This window comes from Eucyclogobius newberryi, unplaced genomic scaffold, assembly GCF_026437365.1.
Source record: "Eucyclogobius newberryi isolate DKJ021-1_F unplaced genomic scaffold, fEucNew1.0.hap1 SCAF_8, whole genome shotgun sequence".
Lineage (NCBI taxonomy): Eukaryota > Metazoa > Chordata > Actinopteri > Gobiiformes > Gobiidae > Eucyclogobius > Eucyclogobius newberryi.
The window spans coordinates 16,551,634-16,574,091 of NW_027316500.1; the positions used below are offsets into that span (position 1 = coordinate 16,551,634).

At 39.9% G+C, this 22,458-nt stretch overlaps 2 protein-coding genes across 3 annotated transcripts; one reads left to right on the forward strand and one right to left on the reverse strand.

The window, feature by feature from the left end:
* Positions 1–1,081: 1,081 nt before the first annotated feature.
* abch1 (ATP-binding cassette, sub-family H, member 1) lies at positions 1,082–16,374 on the reverse strand. 2 transcript variants are annotated; one of them, XM_072436524.1, is made up of 20 exons: positions 16,263–16,374; positions 14,993–15,135; positions 13,871–14,030; positions 12,548–12,702; positions 11,186–11,293; positions 10,787–10,880; positions 9,889–9,963; positions 9,579–9,756; positions 9,371–9,467; positions 9,113–9,281; positions 8,291–8,391; positions 5,926–5,996; positions 5,753–5,802; positions 5,612–5,668; positions 5,423–5,493; positions 5,261–5,349; positions 4,615–4,718; positions 3,571–3,730; positions 3,339–3,443; positions 1,082–2,731 (listed from the first exon to the last, which is right to left on the reverse strand). In XM_072436524.1, exons 1-20 carry the CDS (start codon positions 16,332–16,334, stop codon positions 2,625–2,627), a joined length of 2,166 nt encoding a protein of 721 aa, XP_072292625.1. In that variant the 5' UTR covers positions 16,335–16,374; the 3' UTR covers positions 1,082–2,624. The 2 variants fall into 2 exon arrangements, with proteins under 2 accessions (XP_072292625.1, XP_072292626.1); XM_072436525.1 differs by having other exon boundaries at positions 14,993–15,129; positions 16,263–16,372.
* A 1,050-nt stretch (positions 16,375–17,424) lies between these two features.
* LOC140350933 (galectin-related protein-like) lies at positions 17,425–21,533 on the forward strand. The gene is made up of 5 exons (XM_072436527.1): positions 17,425–17,610; positions 18,069–18,149; positions 18,223–18,311; positions 18,886–19,072; positions 20,029–21,533. Exons 1-5 carry the CDS (start codon positions 17,578–17,580, stop codon positions 20,170–20,172), a joined length of 534 nt encoding a protein of 177 aa, XP_072292628.1. The 5' UTR covers positions 17,425–17,577; the 3' UTR covers positions 20,173–21,533.
* The last annotated feature ends 925 nt before the right edge of the window (positions 21,534–22,458 follow it).

A 22,458-nucleotide genomic window follows, 5' to 3' on the forward strand; every position in this document is an offset into this window, starting at 1 on the left:
GTAGGTTTGTATCTTATGTGCACACAGACTGGCCTCTCGAAGGATGGGTTCACATTCACATATTGTCCACATCAAAATTGGGATTAATCTGGGGCTGAATAAATTCTGAACTGATCTTGGACAAGACCAAGACTAAACCAAGTTCACATCTGGACTAAACTGGGCTTAAGCCAAGACTAAACCAAGATACAATATGCACTACTACTTGCAAATATACAGATAATACTGAGAATACGGTGCACTTTTAGCTCATAGAATTTCACTGTGTTTAGCTACCAACGTGAATCGACCAATTATAGCAATAGTCGTACATGTATAGTTGGTCGGTGTTCACACCTGTGTAACTGGCTTGCCAAACAACACAGAGACAAGACTAGACCAGAATGTAAAATCCAGGTGAATTTATTGTAGTGCACCTAATCCAGGACAAAACATATCCTGGTATCCTTACAATAAAGCAAGTAATTCAACAAGTCTAAAGCCCTATTCACACATAAATCCAACGTCCAATTCCATGTCCAGGCATTTTACCAAGGAAATTTACCAGGGAAATTGCCAGATCAAAAATGCAGGGAATTCAGTTGTGGCTTTATTCACACATGTTCCTGCTCTGGCAAAATGCTATGGAAAATAGGGTCGAGCCGAGTGTGTGAATGGGGCTTAAGGGTGCGTTCACACTAAACCCAGAACTAAAGTCAATAACTGAACTCAACTGGGCTCAAACCAGAACAAGTGTGAGTGCAACCTTAATCTGCAATAGACACTGACCAGCACCAAAAAATACCCATGCCCCAGTACCTCCGTTTGGGAAACACTGGTGTACAACATATGAGGAAGTACTTTGCAGGTTTAATTAAGAGGGATGGATAGAGCAGTGTTAAGGTCTGTGAGAAAGTCTGGTAGAGAAGGGAATCATAGGAATCAAAGGCAGCTGCCTCGTCATTGTCATGGTAACATAAAACACAGTGATGCAAGGAAGTAATTAAACAAATCTGTTTCAAAGGGCCCTCGGGCGGTTGGCAACCACAGGAATAACTCCTGATACTTTACTGTGAAAGGCAGAACCAGACAGACAAAGGGCATATTTCTCAACAAGTTTATTCTTTCAAAATCCAAGAATGTGTCACAACATAAGTGTCCACTGGTTACATGCCCTTTAGGGAGAAACACAGGAGGTAGATGACAGGGAATTTTATCTAGCTTCACAAATAACTACAACTACAGAACAAAAAGCATCTGTAAACAATGCATATAATCTTAGTGTATTAAGTCAATGATTTCAATCATATCAGGCTAAATTAAACCATGGTGGGATAAAAGCATTTAACATATAGCCCAAGCATATTATAATAGGTTCTTTAAGGCATTTGTACACAAAATATAATGATTTTCAGTTGGCAGAACAATCAACAAAATGTGGGATTTGTGTTTAAAATCCTAAATCCCATTAACCCAACACTAATCAAAGATCAACAATATAGCTGATAAAATGTTAAATTCACAGTAAATATTTGTAATAACTTCAGTGTTCTATCATTTGTGCTGGTTTAATGTTATCTTGACTAGAATATTTTATGTTTTCGCATTCTTTTAAAACCACTTTTACTGAACACTGGCAGCTATTGTGTCCTTCAAAGGTTCTTTTCACAAACATAAACAATGAGGTCTGGTTAGCGGACAGTGACTAGAGTAAGCTATTTAACAGTGCATAAATGCATTTAGATTTAGGGCTTTATGTGCTACTTGAGTACATAAAGCTTTATGGCCAGCATTGTTCAGAAAACATGCTGTGAACGTAAATATGCATAATATTTACTGTAGCAAGAAGTAAACGTGTCTTTCTTTCTTAATAGTGTTGGCACAAACAATGTATATGGAACATTTGCAAAAATACAATTAAAAGTATAATCTAAAATACAAATGTTTGTTAAACTGACAAAATATTCAGGGAAAAATTCATAATTTAATTTATATTTTCCCTTTTTACAAACTCAATCCAGACATTTTGTGTGTGTGCAACAATAACTCCATAGACAGCCTCCACTGGATACAGCATAGAGGAGTATAATGTTTAACAAACCACCCATCTTGTTATCAATATTTGGTTTCTACAGAAAAGGCAGGCACTAAAAAAACTGAACTTCACAACTTGTTCACAGCGAAGCACCTGTTAATGTTAAAAAGATGTGACACACACCTTGCACTTCCTGCCATGCACAGACAACGCAGCACGCAGAATACAAGAGTCAGATGAAATAGGCAGCTAGTCATTCACAGAGGGGCAATAACATTTCGTACTTTCAGCAACTTTATTGGTTACTTCTCTCTTTTGTTTGCTTTAAGACGGAAGGCTAGAAGAAAACACGTTACAACCTGAGTTTTCTTAAGTCAAGAGAGAAGGTAATGTGCACAATATGATAGTAAATATATATCATTTTATATTGTGCAGGACTTCAAACATGTAGTGCACTTAAACAGGCAGCTGGCTAAAGGCATGTGGAATGGAGCTGACGACGTGTTTCTTCTTCTCCGAGTATCCAAGTTAGTTCACAGCCCAAAAAGCCTGGCTGATTTGTTGGCCTCACCTGCCCCCAAAATGAGTCATTTTCATCAGAAGGAGGCGGTCAAGTCCTTAGCTTCAGAATGACAGTGGCCAAAATGAGGAAGAAAGTGTTCCAGCCAAGAGTGACTGCGAACCCACGCCATACCAACATCTTGCTCAGACCCCAGCCTGAAAATGGAAAAAATGCACAGACTTATTCATTTTCTGGCAAAATAACTACTTGAGATATGGTCAGTGACACAAACAAATTCTCTGTTAGGGTATGTACTCTCTAAACCATTGTGAGATTGGCAGCTGCACATGCCTTACCCTTGGCCCTATTATAGTTGTTAGTATATTGTTTGTATTATAATTAAACTGCAAATCTATTGAGTAAAGCTGTTCTTTATGTTTGTCTATTGTTTCTGCAATCTTTGAGGTTCGGGTAAGAAAACATCTCCTGTCAATTCCTGTTCAGGACCTATATCATGTAACATGGAGGTAGAGCGAGCTGCTGTCACATGGCTTTGTCCACACAGATGAGGTCAATGCAGATATAGGCAGGGCAGGGAAGGCTAGAGAAAACACTGTGCCTTCTACTCCAGGTGGATGAATTACACTGGATCGAGAGCTGATTAAACATTTAGGGAACACAGACCAACACAGACTGGACAGTATTGCGGTATGTGGACACTGAAATGTGCCTCTGACAAAAGGACTAATGACTTGTGGCAATTACATTAAGATAGTGGAGTTTGTAATGTATTTTATTGTGTAAATTATGAGCATAAATTACCTCGGTACATGATGCAACGAAGGGACTCGGCTGCAAAAGTTTGAGGCAGGGCCATGCTGACGTATCGGAGAGGATAAGGAATACACTCGACAGGCCAAATAACACCTGCAAGGAGCCAGGGATTATCAACACATTTCTCTCAACAACAGTAACTATAGTATGGATGAAGATATACGACTAAAAAGCCCACCAAGGCTTCTATGAATGAGCTAATTCATGCTTTGATGCCTACCGCTAATCATGAGGTTTGGGTAGAAGACTCCCAGCGCAGCCTGGTTAGCACTCTGCTCGTCATCGATGGCGGACGAGATTACGAGACCAAAGGCGATACCGGTCACTCCCTGCAGCACGATCAGTATGATGATGAGGGCCAAGGAGCCTTCATTTGGCATCTACAAACACGCAAATTCATATACATTACATTACACATTTTAGTTTGTTGCTGTAGTGTATTGTTTTACAGCCATGCAGTAGTTGTTTTGCATTGAAGTTGAAAAAAAAAAAATCTCTCAGAAAGATCAATTAATGTAAGACATTTTTAACTGATCTTAGACTAAAAACACAGGAACAATAGTACAATCACCTCAGATTAGGCTGGCTACTCTTTCCATATGTGACATAACTGCATCAATCTCCACACGACCCTGTCCTTAGACACTATCCATCTCCCCTGACAACGTGCAGAAATAGACCTGTTTGAGGGGTCACATGACCAACCGTTACCACAGCAATCAGGGGCTGTTGTCGTGGCAATCCTACAGTGATTGGAGGACACGACAGGCGCAGGAACTTATTTAAGGAGTCAACGCCTCGTTGAACTTCAGCACCTTAGTTAACATGTATACGAGCACGTACACATGACTGCTCACATCAATACAACCAGTCAACCTGCCCATTTCCATCACATCTGTGCAAGGCCCTGCTAGAGTCTTGATTCTAGTATAAAAAAAAAATCAAGGATAAGAATTTTCACATTTCTATTGGTTTTCACACTTCTGCCATGATAAAAAAGTACAAATATGGATGTATCTGGTGTATGTGACTTATATAGTTCTTAGGTAAAGGTGCATTCTGTCTTAAAAAATATTGTTATTTCTTCTCCTGAAGAAGGGAAGTAGAAGTAGCTGAAACATGTAAATCTAATTAATTTCTATTTTTGAAATCTTGTATGTCACTGATGAAATGTTTTGATCATCCTGTTTTATCCATGACCTGTAATGTGACCTCAAGGACTTATTTTTAAATTTGTATTATATTGTCGAGTCGAGTGCCAAACCTTGAAAACATGCATCACGAAGATGAGCAGCATGAAGATTTGGATACTGATGACAAAGAGTTGAGAGCAAAGATGAGCCAGCATTGTCTCCAAAGAGCTCACACCTGCGTCACAAGAAACCAACACAGATATAAACATATTTACATTCAATATACCGTAGTAGTAACAAAGAGGAGGCCACAGTCCATCCGGACCAGAACCTCCCACCACAAGAACAGTTTCTTTCCCTCTGCCGTTGGACTCATGAACACTTTATAACACCTGCCACTTTAACTATAATTCAATCACTCACTGCACTGTTCGCTTTCTGCACTACATCTGTAACTTTAACTGTACATAGTAAGCCTATCTTTAGTTTTATCCTATCCTTAAGTAAATTTAAATTGTTTTTCTCAAATGCATGCCCTTTTTGATTTAAATGTATATATATTTATGTATATGATGTTGTATTATTAAGTCCCTATGCTGGAGGATTTATTTATGCTCTGAAATGGTGACCTCTACTGGCTATTCCAGACAGTACACTCTAGAAATGTTTGACGTTGATCACTATTTTTGCTAATAAATAAAGTAACAAAAACAATATTCTACAAAAATGCCAAAACAAGTATCAAATATAAAAGTGGTTGATGTTGGAAAAACCCACCTGCCACCCAGCATCTGTCCAACAGGCCTTCCTTCCTCTCCAAGACAAAGGACAGAGCAGTCAGACCAACAGCCAGATAGAAAGTGATACTTTAAGAGAAGAGACATTGCTGTTTAATATTGTACTGCAGATACATTTCTTGCTTACCAGTAAATCACAGACCTGAGAACAGCACCAGGAGTCACAAAGGTGGTGAAATCTGTGTTTTGGCTACCGTAGATTGGCTCTTCAAACTGAAAAAAATAAACATGTGTAACTTATTTTAAAGTACAAACCATAATCATCATTAGACAAGAAGATTTAAAAAAATATTTCTTAACTGCCACAGGTGGATTAAGACGTTATACTCACTTTAACAGGAAGGGAAACTTGATAAGACATGCTTCCTAGCTTGCTTTCAATAAAAGCCTGCAAACAGGAATGACAAAAAATGATTTTGAAACATTTGTTATAACTTCTCCTGAGTTTAAATAATGACAGCAAGCTATTTACCTGAAACGCATCATGTAGTTTCTTCTGCAGCATAAGGGCAATTTGACGATCTGATGCAAATAAAAAAAAACATGAAGTTACCATTTGTTTCAGACTACTGAATGTATTGTCCATCATTGTGCATACAGTACAATAAAAAAGTGACACGAGACAAATAAACTATTATGCATTACTTGTGTAGTCAAGCCAGACATGAACAGATCCCCCATCGACTATTTCCTTGGAGACATGGCGCTGCAACGCTCTGTAAATCACATATTCTTATTATAATATGTATTAAATATAACCAACATTGACAAGACAAACAGGAATTAAAGAAAAGAGAAACGTTAAACCAAGAAACGTTAACCATACCAACAATTATTATGGCAAGGAGTGAGAGAGGTGAGTTAGAATTTATTTTACATTCAAATATGCAGTTTATTAGAACTTTTTCTTCAGTTTTTACTAATGCCACTTTCCATTTTAGACAATCAATCGATGCACATGACATGATTTTAGTCAAACAATATTTTTTAGTTGACTACAGTCCTACAAATAACACATAAACACAATCTCTCAACAACATGTGCGCAGCAATTAACACATTTACGTCAGCATGGATAAAGGAATGTAACTAATTAAAAAAACATTGTTTTTTTATGGCATGCAATGCATCAGTGGAGCTGAAAGCCACTCCCAAAACATTTAGTGTATGATTTTAAATGACTATACCGCCCACTCCTCCTCCCGCAACCACGCCTCCACTCTTTAACCACGCCTCCACTCTTTAACCACGCCTCCACTCTTTAACCACGCCTCCTCTCTTTAACCACGCCTCCACTCTTTAACCACGCCTCCACTCTTTAACCACGCCTATAATTACCCAGCATCTATAGTTGTTCTGCTCTCTCGACACATCAACACATCATCATCTGAAGGAAGCCCCCATCCTCTACCCAGACAACTTTCATCACTATTATTAATGAAACTTTTTCTCATATTCCATTGTTGTGGTGTGGTTCTTGCTAGTGAAATGCATATTACCCGTATTTGATTTTTGACCACTTTTGAAGAAGAGACAGGGGTAAAAAACCAAAGAGCAGTCATCTAGCCATTAAAATCCTCTTATGTCAAACAGCTTTACGTCGCTTTTCTTAACATATTTGATTTTCACAGCTTTATTAATCACACAAATGCACACTTTCTACTATTGTCGTGTCTTGATAAGTGATTTTGCCAGCTCATTAGTATTCAGGCATTTTGGACATGCCAAACACCTCCAGTCTGTTCACATGTCACATGAATGAGTACATGACAATATCTACATCTGATTGGCTCACACAAATCCTACTGTTGTCAAGTTGAGTTCAGGACAAGAAGGACCAGCCTGTCTACCCTGAAATATCTGAATACAAATCATACCAACAACACAATGGCTTTTACCCTATAATCCTGACTAACTCCTAACCGCTGACTAACTGCCCCGTGATTCTTGTTCAACTTGGTGGAGTTCTTTCTCCAATACATTTATACTTAGTTATCATTGAATGCCATGGTGAAAAAATATAGTTTGTACAAACTGTACAAAGATTCAGACACGCATCTACAATGTGTGAGGAAACACAATTAACTATACGTTTTTTTATCTGTGGTTCTTAACATTTCTACACTAAGTAAGAAAATACTTGGCCTTCTGAGTACCACATGATCTAAACAAGGACTAACACAAACGTGGACAGAAATGTAGATGAAGCCAGGATGTATTTTAACTACAGAGAAACCCACGTACAGAACCATTGCTATAGATGATTTAAGCAGTAAAGTTAAATTAAGGGCAGTTGGGCTAAGTTAGTGCTGTGAAATTAGGATCACTTAGTCTTTTGCTCAAGGTGTTATAATGTGTTCAGCTGTGTAGAAAAACAACTTCAGCGTTTATGTCAATTTTATATAAGGACAAACCATATTTTTACATACAAATGCTGCATACAGCTAATTAGCCTGTTGTGAAGTACTGCAAGGCAAGAGAAGCAAGGTATTACCATATTATCACGTGCAATCTATGTGCTGTCGTGACACATATTCATGTGCAATTACTGTCGGGATCACATGTAATGATATTTATTTATTTATTTGCCTATGGGAGTTTTTATTTATTTATAGGAGATCTTCTACTGAAAGTGTTTTTCAGACTTCCTATAAGTGATCTGTTCTTCTGTATCTACCTCTGTATCGACCTGCGTTGCACCAATGAAATTTCCCCATGTGGGACAATAAAGGAATATCTTATCTTATCTTTAGAAACAACTGCAAGTGTAGGAGAAAGGTAGCTCAGAGAGGGCTGTCATGATGTCAAGATTATTATTTATTACTGTTGCTGTTGTTGTTGCTGTTATGGCTGTTGTTGTTTTCTTGGGCGAAACAACAACCTTGCCTCCAAAGTCAGCATACACTTTGTTGCAGGAAACTTGATTGTCAATGCAAGTAGAAAATTGCCAGACATGTACTGGCTTCAAGACACAATAAAACATTTGAATAAAAGAGTAAAAACAGACTCACCGTTTTGTTAGATAGGTGGTGAAATTCTTACTGAAGCTTATGACGCCCCAGTATTCTCCATTTTTAATTCCTTCAAAAGCATCTGAATATGACAAGTTCACCTGTTAAGAGTTAAAGTTCAATATGGTTAACACCCTTAAAGGCCATAAAAATATTTCTAAAATTGTATGTTGGACAGATATTGTCGACACCACCATCTCACTCAGAAACCCTGCCATGGACACAATGGATGAAAATCTTTTGGAACATCAAAAAATATAAAAAGATGTCTGACACAAGTCTTGCTGACGATTAAGGACTGGACCGACACCATAATCAACATATGCATTATGGGAAAAAATTACTTTTGGACTAAAAGTTGACTAAAGGGAATCTCTGTTTTGGACCTAATTTATTTTAACCTTATTTTCTTTGGATGCCACCCCTTTGCTTTTTATTGTTTGTTTCTTTCTGGTCCTGCCTGGTTTTGTTTTTGTTGTTTTATGTTCTAAGAAAAAAAAGAAAATTTCTAAGACAAACATGTTTAAATGGTCATTTTGGTGCCGCTCGTTGTTTGCGACATGTTTTGTTTCATGCTGCACTGTCCTGTCGAATAAAGCCTACGGGCCAAAAAAATCCTTAAAAAATATGTAAATATCTCTTTTGCAGTTTGCAGTCAAGAGAGTGCAAAAAGGGAAGGGGAGAGTCGGGTATCACTGGAATAACTTAATTATACTTGTAAGTTTACTAGAATGTCATTGTAATGTCAATCCTGGAACAGTTTGTTTATCTATATATAATAATAATCAAATTAGCTGCTCTAAAGTGACAAACATCTCTTACCTGATGGATACTGTAGTTGTCTATAGAGGAGAGCACTGAATAGCTGAATGAGGAGGGAGATGTTTCGTTATTGACCACCGCGACCTGGATGCCCTGAGGGTCGCCTCCGATACACAGACAAATCAGAGTGATCTGGATGACGGGCAACAAGAACTGGAAACACAGGGATCTGAAACAAAACAAAACAAAAACCACTGGTTTGAGTTTGTATATCAAACTTAATTCAATATTTGATTTAAAGTGTTGGTTTGGCTTTACCCTGGGGTCCTTTTAAACCGGACCAATGTTTTGATTGTCAGGGCTGCAATGTTACTACACTTTGGTAGCATGTGCCGGGCTCGCAGCTTCCAGTCCACTGCAGAGTTAAAATGGGTTGCAAAAAGCACAATGAACATGAGCATGTACCATGTTTTATTTCAGTTTGATAGTATGTTTATCATCTATACATTGGGAATTTAAATAGTACCTGTAAATTTGGGAATGTCTTCTGGAGGAGGATTCACAGCAAGAATAGGTCGACTTTCATCGCGGTTGCTCTCAAACGACTGGCTCTTCTCCAGCACTACATCCAGCGGGCTGGGGCTCTCTTTAGGGGCAGACTGGTCTGAGGACTGACAAAGCTTCAAAAAAGTACACTCCAAAGTCTGTGAACAAAATTAACATTTGTATTTCGAACGTTAGGTTTATTGCAAATATTTATGAATGTACTATTTCTCTCATGTGGCCACCAGCCGCTGTAGGACAGCTGCCCATGGGAGTATGTGGGTTAAACTTACTGCAGTGCCATGTAGTTTCATGACTTGCTCTGGGGGACCTTCAGCCAGTAGATGGCCATGTCTCATCAGACCAACCTACACCGCGTAAAGAGAGTTTGTTAGTTATAAGCCACTGCAAAAATAGGTCACGAGTGGAAGTGGTCCAGTTTTCTAATTAGTAAATTAGTCAAGAGAGGCCTCTCACATTTGTCATGCCAACCTCTAACAATCATAAAGACAGAAATAAATCAACAGTTTCCCTCTATTTTTTGAGAGATAGTTTCAGTGCACAGAGCAATAATAATGACACACAACCACAGACTAGGAGATCTAGGGCTGTTTTTGTCCCTCTTAAGAACAGTGATAACATTGTATATTTCAACTAACCCTAAACTCTATGATAACTGAGGGTTAGGCTGTATTTTTTATTTTGGCTTTATTTGTCTTTGTAACATTTTAAACCCAGTGTTCAGTGCAAATGTACTACTCAAAATCTTAAACACGATTATAGGTAAATCCCACAGGATTTTGTTGAGGCAAACACCAGTAGCACTAATGAAAGGAAAATGCTCAATGTGCAATATACCAAGCAGGTGTGAAATAAATACCATATTAGCGATTGATACTGATGTAATACCGATTATAGCTGTAGTATTTGCACATTAATTTGTAATTTAGATTATAATATCAAGAACCAAGAATCTGTCCATATTAATCCTCAGCTTTTGTCCCATCTGTCCAAGCAAATATACTGCATTTGAGCGAGCTTTGTGTGCTCAAATCCCCAGAGTAAACCTCAATGGAGTCTTTGTTTTTGTAGGCAGAATATAAAAGACCTAGAGATGCAGCTCATGATTGCACTGATTGCGTTGTCATTTACGCTCCTCTGCTTGTGTGTGTGTCCCATGCATTCTCTCACCACATTGGCTTGTCTGGCCTCCTCGATGTAGTGAGTGGTGATAATGACGGAGACTTTCGCTGTCTTCACAATTTCCCCAAGATGCTGCCAAATCCTAAAAGAGTTGTAGAGGAAACCAGATTAAATAAAGAGTGAATTAGTGGCACTAATTTCCTGAAAATCTCTGAAAAAGCGTTTCCACAGAGCTGCCTGCCAACTCTCTGGGGAAAGCACATGGGAGGGGCAATAAGGCCTTGTTTAGTGCCAACTGTCCTGATGACTTCCTTTAAGGGCTACACAATGTATCAGCTGGCATCAAATCAGAAAATGTGAACTTTAAATAGAAAATAAAATGTTTTTGTGTGTTTATTTATAAGGCGAGACAACAAGACGCATGTCACTATAACCGTGGGTGCATACTTGGTCCTGAGCACTGGGTCCACTCCGACTGTGGGTTCATCCAATATGAGCAGCTCTGGATTCTGAAGCAGAGCAGCTCCCAGAGAAACCCTGCGCTTCTGACCTCCACTGCAACACAACAGACAAACGACACAGACGCATGAGCATGAGCACGAGAGAGAGGAGTAAACGGCTGAAAATAAACGGTGACAGGTGAATCTCCCACATTTCAGCGAGTTTCATCAGGAGACGAGATGAACCTGCTCGACAACCACGACTCATCTCATTGACAAACGTGAGACGGACTGCGAATAACTACTAATGCAAAGTAGTAATGAAGCCTGCGTAAATTCAGCCTGGAAGACTTAACTCCACCCATCTACGTCAAGGCCACCATGGAAGGACCCCTCTCCCCAGCGCCATCATCGCACTCAAGAGGGCGCCCAGCTGTCCGTCTGTGAGAGTCAGATCCCTCACTTCACCATGGACTCTCCCAGGTTTCTGCGCTTATCCCAAAGAGGTTATGCAGTTTTTCCTGGCCAAAGAAGTAGGGTGAAAGGTCAGGGGGCGTCTGTACCATGGCCCTCGCACCTACTCCTCATCCCCAATCAACGCTCTCAAGTGACTCCTCCCTGCTCCCAATCAGCACCAGGCGGTCACATTTAAGCCCTCAGGCAGATGGCTCGGCCGCTCAAACCGTACTGCGACCCACCACCTCCCCAGCTCCTCCTCTACATTCCCCTCATCATCTACCACCACCAGTCTCCAGGCTCCGGGGGGAAACATCTAATACAAATAGATCATGGAGTGCCCATGATTGCAACGTCTTCCGCCGGGGTCTGAGCGCCGAATAACTCGCGAATAAAGCTTGCTAAACAGTCCATTCTCGTGGTCTCTTTGTCTCTCCAGGGTGAAATATACTTTATTTACTTTGATGTTATGTTAAATTTGCCTCCGTATCAAAGCTGGTGTCACTGTCTGTTTATCCATACCAGAAATATTTAAAGTATGGTGTTTGTCTTTCTTCTCAAGTAATTGTGTGCAGAAGCTAAAGAACTGTGTCTCCCTATTTTAAATTAAAATGGGACAATATGGATTGATGTAAGCAATTAGAAATGTAGTTTTATATTGCAGTCTTCATGAAAGAGGTGTTAGATTTGTATCAAAGTCCGAATCAGATCTCTCCGGTCTGTACAATGCTCGTTTGTAGCGTCTGCACTTTATGGTCCTGTAAGTGTCCTCGAGGTCCAGATAAGAGATGGTAATCATTGTAGGCTACCATGGATATTTAAAGCATGCACTCTGTCAACTGGACTTTTATCTAAACCAGCTCTGTCTCAAATTGCCCGTGATAAAGTTGCAGATAGCGTCAGCGTAAATCACCTGAGAGTTCGAACAAGCCTGTTCTTCGGAGGCAGATCGAGGAAGTCGATGAGAAAGTTCATGCGGTCCTGTGTTTCTTTTCGAGTCAGACCGTGGAGGCTCCCGAAGAAGGTCAGAGTGTCGCTGATGGTGAACTCATTGTACAGGGCCAGGTCCTACAAGACAGAGCATAAAGGACTCATAAAGGATATATCAGCATGCTCCAGAAGTTGAGAACAGTCATGATTGGGATGAATGATGATAATTGCAGAAAACTATTGAAATGGTTTCTGTTCAGTTCACACAGTTTCAGTCACAGCAGCTTCAGTGAGAGACTGATCCACCCTCGCTGTGTGAAGGAGGTTTCACAGGTCTTTCCTTCTGCTGCTGTCAGACTGTATAACAAACACTGTTAGTCCTGAACATGTGCAATACTGACTAACCATGTGCAATACCGTCATATTCATGTGCAATTACTGTCGTACTCACAAGCAATTAATTTCATATTCATGTGCATACAACATACAAAAGTGTTTTTGTTTACTTACTTACCATTAGTATTAGTATTATTTAGTCTTATGCTAGCTATTTTTACTTTACTTTATTTTATTATTAGTATTTTTATTTTATTATTATTTTATTTTTATCTTTATCTTTTTATTTTATTTTATTTATTTATCTTTTTTTCAATTAAGATACGAGAGGAGTTTTGTTGATAAGAGTTTTTTGTTTTGTTTATAAGAGTTCTTCTATTAAGAGTGTTTTTTTTTTTTTAAACTTCCTATAAGTTATCTGTCCTTCCCCTCTGTATCTACTGCATTGCAACAACTAAATTTCCCCATGTGTGGACAATAAAGGATTATCTTATCTTATCTTACATAACTGGGACCTCTCATGCCAGTGCTTCTGAGGTCAAAAGATTGTTAGTGCAATGCTTTTTATACTGTACGACAGTCACATGGGGCCTGGGAACTCAAGTTACAGATAAGTTCTTACGGAGATGGTTCCATACGACCTCGTAATCCGAGCAGCCCCATCTGATATTCACTGACAGTAATGAGAAACACTCGAGTGAGCCACAGGTCACTACACTGTGACTTGTAGCGGCTTCAAATCGACCAGGCGAGAGCAAAGGCAACATGTAAATACATTGTACGGTTCATCAAAAAATAGCTTTTTGTGGATGGTAAATATATTTTATTTTTTGTTTTTTACACTGGAATACAATCAACAAAATTAAATCAGTTTAACATATACAATGAATGGATGCTGTGTTTATACATGAAATATTATCATTTTACAGTTTCAATTCACAGATGTGGTGTTGTCGTTTGATTCATTTACCTGTGGCATGTATCCAACCATTCTTCCAGGTACTTCGTGGCCTGGAAACGCAGGTGGCTTTCCCAACACAATGATTTGACCTCGTGAAATTTTTAGAGTACCCACAATGCATTTCAGCAGCGTAGTCTTCCCACATCCACTGGGGCCTAACAAACCATATCTGCCAATGACAGAGGCATAATGTATTTTAACAGATGACATTAGGACAGATTGTAACCGAAGAAACCAAAGAACCGTGACAAAACTACCAGTATGTTCCCTTTGAAAACATGGTATGTATAACAAGAAGAGAGTTGGTTATCTTTGAATATAAATGTGAAATTAGGAGTACACACAATTATTTGAAGAAAAATTCCTCTGTTCTAAACGCTTTATACACCTAAAATGATGATCGCTATAGAGCAGGGGTGTCCAAACTTTTTTACTGAGGGCCACATTTTGAAACTTATATGGAGCAGAGGGCCACAAACAACCAGACAATGTTGAATTAGAAAAGGAATACTTAAAAATGTTGCATTTGGCCTTGTTCAATGAGCCTCCACACCTTTAATAATACTTGGAATATTAATAATAGGTTGTTATCACATAAAAATGCTTTTTGGACCAACTTAGCAAGAAGCCGGAAGGCCAACAAAAATTGGTCTGCGGGCCGCATTTGGACCCCAGGCCGTAGTTTGGAAATGCCTGCTATAGAGTATCCACAGACTGCATGTTGGCAAGAACTACTAGAGTTTAAATCAATCCCATTGCTGGAACAACATCAGAATACAGAGTGACAGATGACAGCTGAGGTTTAGAGCTGTACGTTTGCACCAGAACTTTACACGGCTGAGTAAAGTCAGTTATTACAAAGTTCTAAGAAGTTGTAACTTCTCTGTGTCTCGAGGTCAAGAATGTAAATCAGATTTGAAGAAAAAGCCTGAGCCTGAGATTTGGTCAGCCAGTCACAGGGTTCCTTTGTCAAATAAGAGCAAGACATAATGGTGTATGGCAAAGCAAACATGAATCTGATAGAACAAAGATAAATGTACAGTATGATGGAAAGTGAGGCGATGCCACGTGAGATAAATAGTGTTCTTCTTTGCCTGCTAAACCATGTTGGACTTGTAAAACTGCACTTACATCTGTCCTTGTGGCACGGTCAGGTTGAGATTGCTGAGGACCTTGAGTTTGCCATAGGAGCGGCACACTTCTCTGCAGCGGATCGCAGCTTCTACCTGTCCAGCAGGCGGCGGAGCCTCCACATCCGCTGTCATGGCCTCCCCCTTCACATGGAGATTAGAGGACACAATAAAATGCATTTTTTGAAAACTAAAATAAATACAATTTTGGCAACAACAAAAAAAATTAAATTAATCATACGTGTTACAAAAATAAGATTATGTAGGTAATAATATAATGTCAACCTGTATGATTAAATCCGATTTAATCATACAGGTTAATCTGATTATTATCATGAATTATAGTGTACCTATAAAAATGTACCTTCTTATGTCGATCAAGAAATCAGAACAATCCTTAGGCAGTAATCTGTAATAACATTCTTTCACAGTGTCAATCTTTTCTAATCTACTCTCATTTTCCACTAGACAGATTAGAGACAGCCAAATGTAATCTTTTGCATTTAACCTCAATATTCAAGACATTTGTAGCAATATAAAGTGATAGTAAATGTACTTACTATTAATGTATCATTAAAATAAAATCAATCTCACCCAACTACAAATTATAATCCAACAAGTCGAAAGATCTGATGTGTTTCTATCCACAGAAGACAACAACTGAAGACAAAAACATTCAGCCACTTTCATGAGAAGTGGTAGAGCAGGTTGGAGAAGAGATGAAGTGGGCGGAGAAGATTCTATTGCTCAAAATAACAGAACTCCAGCCAGAGGACCGGAGATGAATACATAAGTCCTAAATGTTTACACAGGGATGCTCTCTCCATTCATAGTCTCCCCGCTTTGCAATTCAAAATATGCAGATCTTTTTCTGCCAAATCTGCGCCTTCAGGGGCAAAAACAAACCGCGCTCAGGCCCAGGACACACGCAAATGATCCCACACTGTAGTGACAGTTGTGTACTGCGAGTGGCCGACAGGATCCACCAGAGCATCAGCCCTTCAGCCATTCAGCCGCTCCTGTGACATCATGAGAGCTGCAGAGGATGGAGGAGACACTGCGCTAAATCACTGCCATCTTTCCTTCCGCAAAGTCCTGCCCTCAATGTAAATGAACCAATAGGTAAGTGTGGAAGTCTTTCCCGCACAGTTTATGTCCATTTTGTGGCAACAACGTGAGAATGCAGTGAACGGCCGATGTCAAATACAAAACACGATAAAAAACTCCGACAACACACGAGAAGAACAAGAAAGAATGCAAAATGCTCTTACACGTTCCTCCATCTCGGTGGAGTCTGCAGCTGGGCTTGTTACATCCTCTCGACCTGCAGTGTCTGCGGCCATGGCAGCGTGAGGCGCGCGGGGATGGAGCGGAGGCGCGCGCGTGCTGCGTGCGTGCTGCGTGCGCGCGTGCGTGGGGAGGGGAGCGCGCCACAAGCCCATTCACAAGCCCCACAGGAAATGAGTTTATTCTAGCAGGTCAATCTGAGAGACACATGTGGTTCTCTGCATTTGTCTTTCTTTCTTCCACATATTGGGCAAAATACGGTCTGGTTTTGTCCACCTGTTTAACCCAGCTGTCTGTCCGCAGAGAGCAAAACACGTGAATAGTTGAATCGACCATTTTACATCAAGTTTATATTAAAATGGTCACATTTATATAGCGTATCTACCGTCAAGGTACTCAAAGCATCAGTCACCCATTCACACACACATTCACACCCCAGATGTTCACAGACACTGGGGGGCGAATTGGGTTAAGTGTCTTGCCCAAGGACACAACGGCAGTATTCACATGAGGCAATGAGGCACATGCGCCAACCTGCGGGCCAGTGGATCTGACCGCTCTGACCGAGCGGGGAGTAGAACCGCCGACCTTTGGATCAGAAGACGAGCACTCTACCAATGAGCTCAGTGGTCCTGGTGCTGCACAGTCCAGTGGTGAATCACTGCCCCCTTTAGTGCAAGTGCTGGTGTAATACCGACAAACACCCACAGGGTGGCGTAATAACATATGCTTTCTACTATCCCATTTATAGGAGAGGGGGATTTTAAAGTATGCAATCGTGTGTATGTCTATATAACTAAGATATTCGTTGAGAGGAGAATCCAACAGAATGAAATAGTAATGTGCAGTACACATAACATTTTCTGATGTTTTGGAAAAAAATATTCTCAGTTAGTGATCATATAAATTATTGAGAGTACCTGGGCCAATCGGCCAAGAACTGATGAGGTGCGAAATGTAAGCACTGTAAATACATGTATTTTAGAATGAAAGATATAACGAGCAAAGCCTGTTGTGAGGAGGGTTCAGTCGTGTCTGATTAGCCCTTTTAACAGACGCGGATTAGGCTTTCAGCTGTAATGATGATAAAGCACACGTCAGCACATATCCACCCATGTTCTGTACAGTCCTGCACGTAGCGCCGTGGTCAGCACCGTGGTCTGCACCGGTCAGACGTGAGTCTCTGCCGGGAGCGCTGAGCAGGAAGAGCGCGCCGCCTTCTCCGGAGCGAGTGCCACGACGCGGACGCACCACGTCCTGCAAGGCGCACATTCAGAATCCTATGAGACTCTGTTCAAGATGGCGGTGCAGGCAGCGGAGCACGACGGGATAGTAAGTAGCCTAGATCTGCTTCTTCCTCCAAACTAGACGGACCTGACGGGCTTTACCTCACCCGCTGCCCACGGACTAGACCCGGGCGCGCCGCGGTGCTCGTTCTGTCCCCGGGCGCTTGGTGAAACGGGGCGCGGGGCTTCTCCGCTTTCATCACTGACGCGAGTGGGAAACCGAATACGTGTGTGTGTAACTCAGTCCGCATACAAGTGGCCTTCAGTTAATCCAGCACAACCTTTACATGTCGGGCACGTTGCACCACACACACGCTGGACAACAGTCTCCACATGTGCGGGCGTGAAAAGCCGCCTCGTCTCGTTGTTGTTGCTGTGTTTTGTGTTCATCTTAGGCCTGTAAACTCTGTCTCTTCCCTAATCCCAAAACAACGGCCTATGTAGCACATGTTTAATTCTCTTAAACGTACTGCACTGCACACTGTACTTCTGTTTTTTTTGCAGAATGTGGAGAATGACTACCTCAACGACTCTGTGGGGAACCCTGGCATCATCTCTCCAGACAAGGAGGATATGTCACGTCTCGTAAGGATTGCAGAAGTAACATTTGTAATCGGACTACTGCTTTAAAAGTAACTGTTTTGTGTGTTTTTTTTAGTCTGTGCCCTTCAGTGGACGCATACGAGGAGGCATGCGTCCAGGGAAGAAGATCATAGTCATGGGGATTGTGGACTTGGAGCCGGACAGGTGGGAGCAAACCCTGTTGTCAGTGCTTTGACTATGTGATCCGTCCGGTCCATTCATGCATCATTTCAGAGATAGCCATTTTGTTTAAATACAGGTTTTCGAGTGCGTGGGCAGCTCTGGAAAATGGTGACTTCTTAAGTATGCATAGGCTGGGCGTTTCCTGGCCACTTGGAAGAAAGCCGGGGCCGGTCACTGTTTGAGTGGTTGTTTTGGAAGTGTCCTTACACTACATGGAAACTTGGGTCATACTTGGCAAAACTTCCCGGTGACATCAGTGTGCGCCGAGTTTAGCTGCAGACAGAAGTAGAGGTCATGTGAATGTGTCGGTCGTGAGAAATCGAGCACAGAAATACACAAGCAGCCACTGTTTTAAGGTTAAAATGATGTGGGTTTATAATGGATTATGCTTTATGACAGTTTGGTTCGTACAAGATGCAAATCCTGGGATTATATTCAGAACTATTGTTAAGGGATTATGGACCATTGCCATGCTGTTATTTGCTCTTACACAGCAGAAGCAGAATTATGAGTTTGATTCTGACATCCCTTATGCTACTTCTTTCTAAATCTTTAGCTTCGATGTGAGCCTGACCTGTGGACATAACTCTGACAAAGAGGATCCTCCGTCTGATGTAGCCCTAAAACTCACCGCCCGCTTCAGTGAGCGCAGGTTCCTGCGCAATGCCCGAGTATCTGGAAAATGGACTGAGGAAGAAGCTTCTACCGACTACTTTCCGTTCATACCAGACCAACCTTTTAGGGTAACGTGTATATTTATTTGGCTGTGGCATGAGTACAAGAGTAATAAAATTACTCTATTTATTCTATTTCTGTTTTTGATGGCACAATATGACATACACATCCCTTTTGTTCTTATTTGTACTAATCTTTATTCATTGTGGCTTATTCCTTATGCAGCCCCCAAACAAAATCATTTTCCTCAAACCCCTAAGGTTTGGAGCTGCTATTATTTAGTTACATGTCTTTGCTATACTGAGTCATATCGTCCATTCTACTATATATCTATTATTTATGATGTTTGCTGCTGTATAAAGGTGGTATCAGCTGTACGGCACAGGTTTGGGGGGTTAAGCATGACAGCTGCACATATGCACTCTGACTGATGCTCATAGGACCGTGGATAAGGCTAACACAAGCTTCTGCTCTAATAACTCTGCACATTTACACATCGTTTCTAAAAATATGCATCATGGAATCTTGTGACTAAAAACTGCAGGACAAATTTCCACAATGAGAGGACGTCAAGACAGTTTTGGGCTAACAGGGTCATTTTTCTTAAGAAACTTGCATAAGCATCGTGTCCCAGCTGTTTCCTTTCTGTCCTGTCTGTTGTTTAGACCTAATTTATACAAACTCCTTAAAGCTATTATACTTCTTCTACTACTTCTAATTTATTGTAATTATTATACCATATTAAATATATAATTTTATTGTTGGTTATGTTATGATTCAAACAACTATTATCTCATATTAAAGTACAATTGCAAGTGCTAAACCTCATACATTAATCATCATTAAAAATGGAATACTATAATTATTGTGTTTACTGTGGATAATTGTGTTTTACGGTTGAATCTTTTCATTGGAGCTTGAGCAATGGAATAGTATTCTTTGAGGATTCAAATGTACTCCGGCTGTATGATTCCGATTGTCTGTTGTTGCTAGTTGCATTTACATTTTGTATCTGTTTTTCTAGATTGAGATCCACTGTGAGCATCAGAGGTTCCGGATATTTGTAGATGGACACCAGCTCTTTGACCATTATCACAAAGTAAAGTCTTTGCCTTCTATTGATACAGTACGGATATGTGGAGATCTACAGATCACCAAGCTTGGGTAACTTTGTTTAGGTCTGTGCAAAGCAAAGACTTTTCCACCTGTAAACACTCGTAAGTCATCAGTATCACTTGCATCACTGTTAACGCTTAACACTGCAGCAAAGAACCAACTGTAGGATTATTAAAAAACAAAAATTCAATGTGTTGTTTTGGTAAAACATTTGACCTTTTTTTTGGCACCATTTTTTGTTCGATGAGGGATTCTATGGTGTTTTCCAATGTGACGAATGCTTCATACTAGTTGTGGTAAAACCACACAGGAAAACATTTGTATGAGTATCTTTAAGGAGTTGTGTTTGTTTCTTTAAATTTGGTTCTATTTATTTATTAAAAAAAAAAGATTGTGTCGATGAAATTATCGAAACTGGGTTTGGCCAGTAGTTTATTTTGAGGAAAGGCAAAAAATAAGTTAATACGTTTGTATGTATTTATTCTGACAATGTACAGTGTTCTCCTTAAGACATTCAGTCTTTTGGGTTTGTTCCAGTTGTCATGGCAACATGCTGCAGTCCCGGCCCGACCTAATTTTCCCAAAATTAGGATTATAACTGGCATTCCACACTCCATGTCTTTCTGAAATGTGTGGCTCTTGAATCCAATGGTGATTCTCGCTCACATGTCATAGTTTACACCAGTGGATCAGTCTTTTTAGAGCTCTTGTTAACCTCTTTGAATCATAATTACCCTTTCCCGTAACAAATGACTTGAGCTGTTTTGGAGGCAGGGTAGGTAGGATCATAATCTGAATGTATATTGTTCATATCCGTGTAACAATGGGGGATATCATTTTTTTGTATTGACGTTACATAGGGAAGAGTGACTGTTCTGTTCTTTGTGCTTTGGATCATTTCCATTGCAGCATCCTGTCTGCAGCGTGGCGCTTGCACAGGACATTCCTTCATTGATGCTATAAGGGAGCATTGATGCTAAAAGGGGGCATTCCTAAATACACAATGAAATCTAGACTTCGGTGCTTCTTGTCGCTCCTACGTTTTGTTAGGAAGATAGACTAATGTTGAACAAAGTGGGTGTTTTTTCTCCCTGAAAGGCATTTGTAGAGAACAATTCATAGACAAGTAATTCAAAGGGCTTTACATAACAGGAAAAGATGCATTAAAATCACGATACAAACGGTTGAAAACATAAAAAATCATTAGACAAATATTTTAAACGAAAAAATTGCCAATCAAATCCTTTTAGTCGCATGCCCAGTTAAACCGAATGGTAAACTGAACGGTAGCAGCCCAGGTACGACTGGAAACCTCTTGTTTTACATAACGTATTGTACAGTATTATTTTCAAATTTGTGTTTTTGACAGATATGGTGTTTTTTGGAGGGGGGGAAATGGTGACTTGATTTTTTTTTTTTTTTATGCTATGGTTTAAAGTGTATGGATGTGCCAGTGGTGGTCATCATTACTCCAGTATTTGGTGTGTGTTTAATTTACCAATTCATTTCTGTTGGTACTTAACAATAACAGAACCAGAATCATTCCAAGTTTAGCCTAGTTTTCTTTACCAGTAAGTTATGTTTTTTCTTTCTTCTGAAATCAATTTAGTTCCTTTTGTAAATGGATGTGCTGCCCAAGGGAAAGGTGTCATGTGGTGCGTTCACACTTGTCTTTGTCGGATCCTGGTTTGAGCCCAGTTTAGTCTAAACTTGGACTAAATGCTGAACTAATCCTGGTCCAGACCAATTTGGACGTGACCGCACCCATAATCCATGTGTCAGATCTGTTTAAAGGGAAAACATTTTGCACTCTGATAAAACACTACTGTGGATATTTTGGACCCTACAAAATTCTGTGTATTTATGCAAGTAAAGTAACATACTGTTTTGTCATGTACGGTAACCATGAACTGCTCTACTACAGTGTTGTGTTATATTTTTTGGTTTTCTTAAGTAACAACTAGGCTATGGTAAGTTTTTTTTTTAAATTTTATTTGATTCAGCCCATTGTAAGAAATGTATCCATCTGTAGAAGAACATACATTGACATTCATTTCTATTTAGAGTTATCGTGTGTATTGTTAAAGGTCATCTTTTCAGTATCTGATCACATAATTTGTAAAGATATAAAGGAACAAGTTAGAGGAAGCAGATTCAGACTTTCTGGTTCAACATAACCAAAGTGTTTCCATTGTTTTGCTTTTCTAAAGAAAATAAAAAAGATTTTAAAATGTGTTTACACCAATAAGACGTTTCATCCTGCTCATTGCCATGATATTATCGACCAGGTCTTTCATAACATGTCAGATTCACATTAAAAAAAAAAGTTAAAACTTAC

Excerpts from the sequence above, each read along its gene's own strand:
- abch1 (XM_072436524.1), bottom strand. The coding sequence starts at position 16,334 with ATGGCCGCAGACACTGCAGGTCGAGAGGATGTAACAAGCCCAGCTGCA. Across the intron at positions 5,803-5,925 it reads TGTCTGGCTTGACTACACAA|ATCGTCAAATTGCCCTTATG; the intron begins GTAATGCATAAT and ends TATTTGCATCAG. Across the intron at positions 5,494-5,611 it reads AAGTTTCCCTTCCTGTTAAA|TTTGAAGAGCCAATCTACGG; the intron begins GTGAGTATAACG and ends TATTTTTTTCAG.
- LOC140350933 (XM_072436527.1), top strand. The coding sequence starts at position 17,578 with ATGGCGGTGCAGGCAGCGGAGCACGACGGGATA. Across the intron at positions 18,150-18,222 it reads AGGAGGATATGTCACGTCTC|TCTGTGCCCTTCAGTGGACG; the intron begins GTAAGGATTGCA and ends TGTTTTTTTTAG. Across the intron at positions 19,073-20,028 it reads TACCAGACCAACCTTTTAGG|ATTGAGATCCACTGTGAGCA; the intron begins GTAACGTGTATA and ends CTGTTTTTCTAG.